Raw genomic sequence first — 9579 nt, 5'->3', positions numbered from 1 at the left:
TTCAGTGAAAGTTTTATGACATGTTCAGTTCACAAACTTATTTTGGATAAGTTGAAACCTTTAAGGAAATTATAATTTGTTTATTAGGGGCGATCGTGGCTCAAGAGTTGGGAGTTCGCCTTGTAATCGGAAGGTTGCAGGTTCGAGCCCCGGCTTGGACAGTCTCGGTCGTTGTGTCACCCGTTGCCTACTGGTGGTGGTCAGAGGGCCCGGTGGCGCCAGTGTCCGGCAGCCTCGCTTCTGTCAGTGCGCCCCAGGGCAGCTGTGGCTACAATGTAGCTTGCCATCACCAGTGTGTGAATGTGTGTGTGAATGGGTGGATGACTGGATATGTAAAGCGCTTTGGGGTCCTTAGGGACTAGTAAAGCGCTATATAAAATACAGGCCATTTACCATTTTACCATATTTAGTAAATGAATGTGAGAGACTCAGATGTGTTTGTGTCTCTGCAGCAGTGAGGGATTGTCCTGAACCTGAGAGAAAACCTGAGACATAAAACACAGAGAGACGAGGAAGGATCGCCCGTAAACGCATTAACAAGCTAACTGCTCTAACACGTTAACGCCGTCAAGCCCCACACACTGGGCGATCCGTCATTTTAATGAGATTATAACTGACAGCACTAATTATCATGATTATTATTATTATTTCTAAAGCTGAGTGTATTTATATAGAAGAAAGTGTTAACAAGCTTAAAGGTTGATTTGAGCAGTAAATAAAAGGGTTAAACACACAGTATCGCTCTCAAACAGCTCCTCTTCCTGGAGTGAAGCACAGCCTGATAACCCTCCCTCTTCTTCCTGCTCTTAAACACAGCACCTCCTCTCTGTCCACGTGTTTCCTCATTCCCTCCCCTTCAGATCTGCACTTTGAAGATGGGTGTAACCAACATATGGTGACGTGTAAGAGCTGACAGGCTCCATTCACTGCAGAAACATGTTGTTGAGATCAGAGCTCAGACTAGTTTCAGTTATAAGGAAGAGAAACTCACACAGTCAGTGACACTGAGAGGAGAAATGGCACAGAAAGGAGTTCAGCTGGACCGAGAAACCTTCTCTTGTTCCATCTGTTTGGATCTACTGAAGGATCCGGTGACTACAGCCTGTGGACACAGCTACTGCAGGAACTGTATTAAAGGTTTCTGGGATGAAGAGGACAGGAAGGGAATCCACAGCTGCCCTCAGTGCAGGAAGACTTTCATACCGAGGCCTGTCCTGGAGAAAAACACCATGTTAGCAGCTTTAGTGGAGCAGCTGAAGAAGACTGGACTCCAAGCTGCTCCAGCTGATCACTGCTATGCTGGACCTGAAGATGTGGCCTGTGATGTCTGCACTGGGAGGAAGCTGAAAGCCATCAAGTCCTGTTTATCTTGTCCAGCCTCTTACTGTGAGAAACACCTCCAACCTCACTATGATGCAGCTCCATTAAAGAAACACAAGCTGGTGGCCCCCTCCAAGAAGCTCCAGGAGAACATCTGCTCTCGTCATGATGAGGTGATGAAGATTTTCTGTCGTACTGATCAGCAGAGTATCTGTTATCTCTGCACAATGGATGAACATAAAGGCCATGAAACAGTCCCAGCTGCAGCAGAAAGGACTGAGAAGCAGAAGGAGCTCGAGGTGAGACGACTAAACATCCAGCAGAGAATCCAGGAGCGAGAGAAAGATGTGAAGCTGCTTCAACAGGAGGTGGAGGCCATCAATGGCTCTGCTGATGAAGCAGTGGAGGACAGTGAGAAGATGTTCACTGAGCTGATCCGTCTCCTCCAGAAAAGAAGCTCTGATGTGAAGCAGCAGGTCAGATCCCAGCAGGAAACTGAAGTGAGTCGAGTCAAAGAGCTTCAGGAGAAGCTGGAGCAGGAGATCGCTGAGCTGAAGAGGAAAGACGGCGAGCTGGAGCAGCTCTCACACACAGAGGATCACAACCAGTTTCTACACAACTACCCCTCACTGTCAGCACTCAGTGAGTCTACACACTCATCCAGCATCAATATTCATCCTCTGAGCTACTTTGAGGATGTGACAGCAGCTGTGTCAGAGACCAGAGATAAACTACAGGACATTCTGAGAGAGGAATGGACAAACATCTCACTGACAGTCACTGAAGAGGATGTTTTACTGTCACCAGCAGAGCCAAAGACCAGAGCTGGATTCTTAAAATATTCACATGAAATCACACTGGATCCAAACACAGCAAACAGACGTCTGTTATTATCTGAGGGGAACAGAAAAGTAACATTTATGAACCAACAACAGTCTTATTCTGATCATCCAGACAGATTTACTGTATATTGTCAGGTCCTGAGTAGAGAGAGTCTGACTGGACGTTGTTACTGGGAGGTGGAGTGGGGAGGTGGAGCAGTTTGTGTAGCAGTCGCATACAAGAATATCAGCAGAGCAGGGACGGGCTGTGAATGTTTATTTGGAAACAATAACAAATCTTGGGCATTATATTGTGACACAAACAGTTTTGAACTTTTTCACAACAATGTCCCAACTGTCCTCTCAGGTCCTCAGTCCTCCAGAGTAGGAGTGTACCTGGATCACAGAGCAGGTATTCTGTCTTTCTACAGCGTCTCTGAAACCATGACTCTCCTCCACAGAGTCCAGACCACATTCACTCAGCCGCTCTATGCTGGACTTTGTCTATATGAATTTGGAGACACTGCAGAGTTGATTAAAGTCAAATAGAGAAGACAGGTTCATGTTGATCCCTGACCATTATATGTACTTGTGTAGTTTCTAAATGAGGCTTTACATTTTAGAAGCTGAGAAGTTCAGTGGTCCATTGATGTGTGAAAATAATATTGCACTGATTCAAACTGTACTTACATTTATATACCTTACATCAATATAAATCTGAATTTGTTCTTATGGCTGATAATCATGTGAGTTTAAATGATACTACTCTTCATATTCAGCATGTTTGAAATCTGTCATCAGTCTGGTTAGTGGTTTTATTCTGTAGTTGCTGTAGTGGGTTGTCAAATGCAACAATATATTGGAGCTGCAGTGATTCATCAGTTAGTCAATGATTAGAGAATTGATTGTTTTATCATTATTTTAGTCACATTTAAAGCTGGTTCCAGTTTCTGAAATGTGAAGATTGTTGGTTTTCTTGATCATATATGACTGTAAACTTAATGTCTTTGAGGTTTGAACTTTTAAAATGTAACAAAAATTAAACACTTAATGTTTGATATTTTATATTATTTCTCATGTGAAAAGTTTGATCACACTCGATCATTTATACATTTAAATACAGACACTAAATGATACAGGCTTGTATATTGTGGAGGATGGACATGTTTCTTTGCCCTGAGCTGTGTCTGGCAGGCAGAGCGTCTCCACAAATCTGATGCTTCTGATTTGGAGAAAATGAGCTGAGGGAGACACCTGGTGGACAAACATGGACATGACAGGAAGAAAGACTAAAGTGCAGAGTGGAGACAAACAGCTGGAAATACTTGTTGGAAAGGATTGTCATGCTTCAGAAAAACACACAGCACACACTCTAACAGTCCTTTATTTGCACTGAAGGAGACACGTGAAGAAACCAAATCACACAATAATGAAGTGAACACATTTATAGTCAGTGTTTTTTTTTTTTTGTTTTTTTTTGTCCCGTTTGGATCTATAGCCATCAGAATTGTTGTCTTAAGGCCAAGAAAGATGCCAAGCGGATTTATTTTACCAAGTGGATCATCATGGCCTTGCCATATTGGTCCATTTGATTGACCTTTATTATAATTATGAATTTATTTTATTTTCAGTTGCTACAAACGGGACAGACATGACTGTGGGATAGGACAGGGGGAAAGAATGAAAGAAAGAGAGGGAGAGAAAGAAAACCAAAGGGGAGAAGAGACGGTGAGAAGGGGGGGAAGAGAGAAAAAAAAAAAAACAAACAAAAAAAACAAAACACCTGGGTCACCTGTATGGAGAAAAAAAAACAAAAGAGAAAGCAAACAACAAAGAGCAACATAATAAGAAAAAAAAAAGCACCATCACAATAAACTAGCTAGCAGTAGATATCAATAGTTACTAAATAATAAACGATATTGTGCAGCACGCAAGATAGACAGCGCACAATGTGCTTTGAGGCAGCAGCCAAGAAAGCTGTAGTCCGCGTCTGTGAATACCCATGTGTACACCTGTGTGCATACCTGTGTGGATCAGCATGCTTGCATTCCAAAGGTTTCTCCATGTAATGATCTGCTAGGGAGTGTGGGGAGCCACAGCCCTGTCCTCTATGGTATGAAGCAGGTATGGAGGAGATCAAAACTCCAGACATCCAGAGGCCCCCAGAACACAAGAGACCAAGGAAGACCCACAGAGGGGCAGCCGCGCCACTGTCCCAGTAAGAGCTAAGGAGAGTCCCAGATGAGGGCTCATTCAGCAGCCGCGGAGCAGAAGCCAGGGGGAGTTGCAGTGACGCGCCCGTGAGCTCCGCCGGCAGCCTGAGTGACCGAGCCCCAGGCCGAGAGGCCGGGGGCACCCCACCTCTGAAGTGGCCCGAGCGAGCCCCAATAAGCGGCCGCCAAGGAGTGAGCTGGTGTGTACCCGGACACCCACCCCCAGATACAAAGAACCACCAACGCACCGCCACCTGAGGGAGTCCGCCACCGGCAGGGGAAGTGGTGGTGGGTGGAGATAGGCCTCCAAACCTTGGAGGGCCCAAGATGTCCCCAGAGAGGTGGCGTCTGATACCCAACCTGACATATAGACACAGACATACAGGCACACACAGACACAAACATCCATTCCCACCCTCATGCTCTCATATGCACTCACTCCACACTCAACCGACGTGGAGACAGACATAAAGAGACGCTGTACACACGATCACACTCCCCAAGTGTACTCTACGAACCGGGTCTAGGTACCCTTGCCCCTGGAGGGGGGAACTGCACCCAGACCCAGGTGGTGTTACCCTTTTCCCTGCGGTGGGGAGAGGCAGACCGCCCCGACTCCGCAGCAGCAGGGAGGCCCCACACCCCAGACCGCCGTCGGACGGCCAACTCCTCCTAGCCCCCCCGCTCCAGCAGGCCGCAGAGAATGGGGGTGAGAGAAGACTCCAAACCTCCCTTCACCCTCTCATTGTAGTGTTGATGCATGTGTGTTCTAAGGTGCAATTAAAACCCAGGAGGGCATGGAGCTACCTGCCAGAGAGCAGCAGGTAAGCGCATAGTCCCTCCTGCTAGCCCTCAATGTCTACGTGTATTTAAAATTGAGAGGTGGGCAACAATGCCATGGGTGAGGTGTACACCCTGATGGTAACTTGGACTCCGTGTATCGTGCCCACCCCCAAGATCCTATATGTATGTGTAATGAGGGTGTGAGTAATGTGAATGTCTAAGTTGTCGGATAAAATTGAGACAGAGGCAGCCAGAAGGGGACAGAGGGGGGGTAGCCTCCTCTGCACCCTGGTGACATACCCCTACTCCAAGGCCCTGCATGTCTGGGTGGTTGTGGTGGAGCGGGAAGAGGGAGGCAGCTGGAGATGGGGAGGGAAGGAAGGGAGGGGCAGGTGACCCCTCCCTGGGGCCAGCTCCCCCACTGACCCCAGTAGGCACTCCCATACTCTGCGACCCGCCAGGAAAAGGGAGCCCAGCGCAGCAGCGCCCCCCGGCCCCACAGAGCCCGGGACAGTCCACCCAACCCCACCAGAGAGAAAACTGCACCCACCCCACCATCCACTCATCTTCCAGACTACATGAGACAATAGACGCCCAGGCTGAGATCTTCCTCCACCTCTCCTGTATCTCCCCCTCCTGCAGAGAGTTCCTGAGGAGAGGAAAGCTCCTGCAAGGTGTGACAATCTCCCCCACCGGTTGAAGAGCCCCCCAGGTGGCTCGACACACCGGTGGCACCCTGCGCCAGGGATGGGCCCCCATGCACCCACCTGCCCACAACCCCGGCAACACACAAACCAGGACCCAAGGCCCCGAGGCCCGGCCAGGGCCCCAGCCCAGAGACGGAGCACCCCCAGAACCTCACGCCCATCCCGGACCCACCCAGGGGCAGAGAGGCTACCAGGTCAGTAACCCACGTCCATCAGCACAGACCCTCCCCTAGCCCCGCTGCACGCAGCCACGAGGAAATAGTCAGAAAAGAGCCCCCAACCGGACATGACCGCTACCCCGGGTTGAGCCCCCCAAGGAAGATGCCTCCGGGGAACCCCCCGACGCCCTAAGCCTGTCCCTACCCCCACACTAATCACAACATTGAAGGCGGGACCAAACTATGACCCCCCACCCCCACTAGGTGATGGAGCTGATCAAAGGAGCCCAGAGCAATTGATCTGATGTGGTGGCAGAGGCTGTATCAAGACTAATGTAATCTAATAGATAATTTCTATATTGGTTAGAATTAAGATTGTTTTTATTTTTCCAGTTCATGAGGACAGTTTTCTTGGCTATGCATAGGGCAGTGAAAACCATATGGACTATATTCTTTTCTGAAGTGACATTAACTATGCTGCCCAACAAACACACTAAGGGGGAAGTTGGAATGCTACATTTCAGACACTTTGATAAGTCTTCACATATCTCGCGCCAAAACTTCTGCACTGGTGGACAGAACCAAAGAGCGTGAATGTAATTGTCTGGTGTATTGCCTTGACAGTGTGAGCAGTTGTTGGAAGATGTAAAGCCCATCTTGAACATCCGATGACCTGTATAGTGCACTCTATGTAGTATTTTGTATTGTATTAATTGCAGACTGGGATTTTTAATCAATTTAAAAGTTTTTAAGCATACCTGAGACCAGAAGTTTTGGTCTAAACTGACTGATAAATCTGCTTCCCACTTTGCAATAGGAAGGGATATTGATTCATCTAATTTAGAAAGTGTTCTGTATATTTTAGATAATAATTTGGGGATTTAAGAGTAAGGAAATGTGCCGCACTTGGTGGTGTTTGTAATTCAACTTGACTGAGGTGAAATTTCTTTTTTATTATGGATTTAATTTGTTGATATTCTAAAAATATTTTCTTGTTGATCCCATATTGTGCAACTAGTCTTTCAAATGGGATAAATTCTGTTCCCTCTAATATATGTTCTAAGTATTTAACCCTTGTATGGTGTTCGGGTCTGTGAGACCCGTTTTCAGTTTTTTTCAAAAGAAAAATTAAACAATTAATTATTTTTTCAACCTGAAATTCATTGGCTTTGCCTTATTTTCTGTGAAGAACATAAATCCGGACTAATCTTCAATGACCTCATACTGTACCTCCCCCCACGCATTTACATTACATACAAGGTGTTCGGGTCCACTGGACCCAGGTCTAATAAAAGTGTTGAAAGTGTAGGTCCTGTGTTCCCACACTCTGTCTTCCTCCTTTCTGGTGCTGCTGATAGTGTTTTCTTCCCCTCCTGCTCCCGCACAAAGTTGCAACATTGTTGAAAATTCAACTATCAACACCGTCTGCTCTTACACAGCAAATCCAGCATGTCCAAATTAACACTGTCGGATTTGATTTCAACACTATTAAAGTGTCTATATGGGTCCACACCAGAGAGTGTTAATTTAACTCTTTTTGGAGAGTTGGTACATTAACTCTGATTTAGTGTTAAACACCAAATCTGTCTGGAGTTGATAATTTAACACTTAGTGTTAAGAGTTTATATATTAACTCTCAAAGAGTATTTTAGTTTAACTACGTAAGAGTTATCTTCTAATTCATTCTAAAAAGCGGGAATTTTACTGTTCTGAACTTCTAGAAATTTCTTTTGGAAATAAACATTTACTAAAAAGATGCAATGGTTTTTGAAAAACATTTATTCTGAACTGTGCACCACAATTTCAAAACATTTTCTGAAAGATGTAACGGTATACATGTTCTCACTTTCATTAGAATTTTGTTTATCAAAAGGTCTGACATGGTAAATGCAAATAACAGCATTCTCATCACTTATTTCTTCAATACAATATGCATGTCCTTCATTCATCCCTTTGTGGAACTTCAACGCACTTCTGCTCTCCCCCATATTCCATCTTCACAAGCATATCCTGTGCGGAGATTGAATAAAAATTATTTGACACTAATTAATGGCACAAATAATCCAGTAAACAATTGCAGCACAGTAAAAAAAAAAAGGAATCCTCTTTGAGCCATTACTTGTGTAAAGTATTTTCCCAAAAGACAAGGACACAGGCAACAGGTAATACTGAACTAAATGTAAAACCTCAACCTTTTTAATTTTTACCTAAACCGTGTGCACAAAACTCTGGAGGGATCTAAATGCTAACGTAGAACCCAGTCAGGACATCTGCTACTGCTGTTTGCTCGTTTTTTGTTTTTTTTTATGGGCGATCGTTTTCAGGCTTCAAGTAGCACCATTATACCAACATTTCACATTCTAGACATTGTTTTAGGTGTATTTGACCAAAGGTTTGACTGAAAATTCACATGCAAGCTTTTTTTCAAGGCTGTGGTATTTGCCGCAAACAATACCTTTCAGCTAGCTAAAACAGAATGTTATGCTATCAGCGAGCAACATGGCTAATGCCTTTCACACAGCTTCGTCTCAACTCCAAAGAGCCACAGAAGTAAAAGTTCATGATAATAATTGAAACAATCTTTGAAAAAATGACTTACCAAGCATGGCAAACAACTCAAATATGTAGAGCAAAATGTTCCGAAACGGCTTCACTTCAGCTTCGATTGGAGCCGTGCTGGGGGCGGAGTCTGTGAATTTACTCTGTTGGTGTCATAGCTCCTGTAGGAGTTCAGAGTTAAGAGGTCAAGAATTAATGTTTCCATTGTAACACCTCCAGATTTGACAGAGAAACACTCATTTTTAACACTCGATTTTAACTACTATCATTTTACACCTCAGAGTTACATTAAAAGAATGTGACTCTGCTTAGAGTAAAATTAACTCTACTTTTGCAAGGAGACTATTAACACCAAAAAATTTAACACTTTTGAATTTGCTGTGTACATTCCCACACATTTTACCCTCTTTCTTGAGGGATCCAAATTTTATTTTCTCATACCGTGTCCCACCTGCAAATTAGGGGCATAATAGTATAAATAAGACTTTGCCAGTGTGGTTCTTTATCACAACTGATCAAGATGGCAAAAGATTATCTGCTGCGAGGGCCATCCAATTGATTTTGGAAGAGAGAGGAGCTTCGGATGATGATGTTGACAAAGAGGTTTCAGAATATTTCACATTTCTGAAAATTCAGAGTCTGACAGTGACTTTGAAGAAGAGGATGAGGTTGAGCACCATTTAGTAACAAAACGAAGACGAGTACCCCATCAGCAGCCAGCTCCAGGACCAGAACAAGCCCACCAGACAGCAAGTGAAGAAATATGGATGTCAATAACTGGTGAAATTGGATGGTCTTCTTGCCCAAGAAATGAGCCACCCTGCAGAGCTGTTACTGTGATAAGCCAGGGCCAACACGGCTGACAGTTACTCATGTGCAGGACATCAAGTCTTCATTTGAGCTTTTCATCCCAGATTCCATCCAGAAAATTATTCTGGATTGCAGTAATCTAGAAGGAAGGTGTGTTTTTGGAGAGAGGTGGAAGGAGATGGACCAAATTCACCTAAGAACCCCAAAG

General features: G+C 44.8%; 1 protein-coding gene across 5 annotated transcripts; it reads left to right on the top strand.

Annotated features, from left to right (window-relative positions):
* The first annotated feature begins 1016 nt into the window (after positions 1-1016).
* LOC147334966 (tripartite motif-containing protein 16-like) lies at positions 1017-3170 on the top strand. 5 transcript variants are annotated; one of them, XM_086286907.1, is made up of 4 exons: positions 1017-1718; positions 1752-1758; positions 1885-1951; positions 2069-3170. In XM_086286907.1, exons 1-4 carry the CDS (start codon positions 1017-1019, stop codon positions 2688-2690), a joined length of 1398 nt encoding a protein of 465 aa, XP_086143033.1. In that variant the 3' UTR covers positions 2691-3170. The 5 variants fall into 5 exon arrangements, with proteins under 5 accessions (XP_086143033.1, XP_086143032.1, XP_086143031.1 ...); XM_086286906.1 differs by having other exon boundaries at positions 1017-1051; positions 1187-1485; positions 1558-3170; XM_086286905.1 differs by having other exon boundaries at positions 1017-1051; positions 1187-3170.
* Positions 3171-9579: the final 6409 nt, after the last annotated feature.

Source organism: Aulonocara sp. 'chitande type north' Nkhata Bay, linkage group LG3 (genome assembly GCF_057382095.1).
Source record: "Aulonocara sp. 'chitande type north' Nkhata Bay isolate Kocher_YH1m ecotype deep benthic linkage group LG3, A_spYH_male_GT1.1, whole genome shotgun sequence".
Taxonomy (NCBI): Eukaryota; Metazoa; Chordata; class Actinopteri; order Cichliformes; family Cichlidae; genus Aulonocara; species Aulonocara sp. 'chitande type north' Nkhata Bay.
Note: the sequence above shows the minus strand (reverse complement) of the source record. Positions and strands in the feature narration are given on the sequence as shown.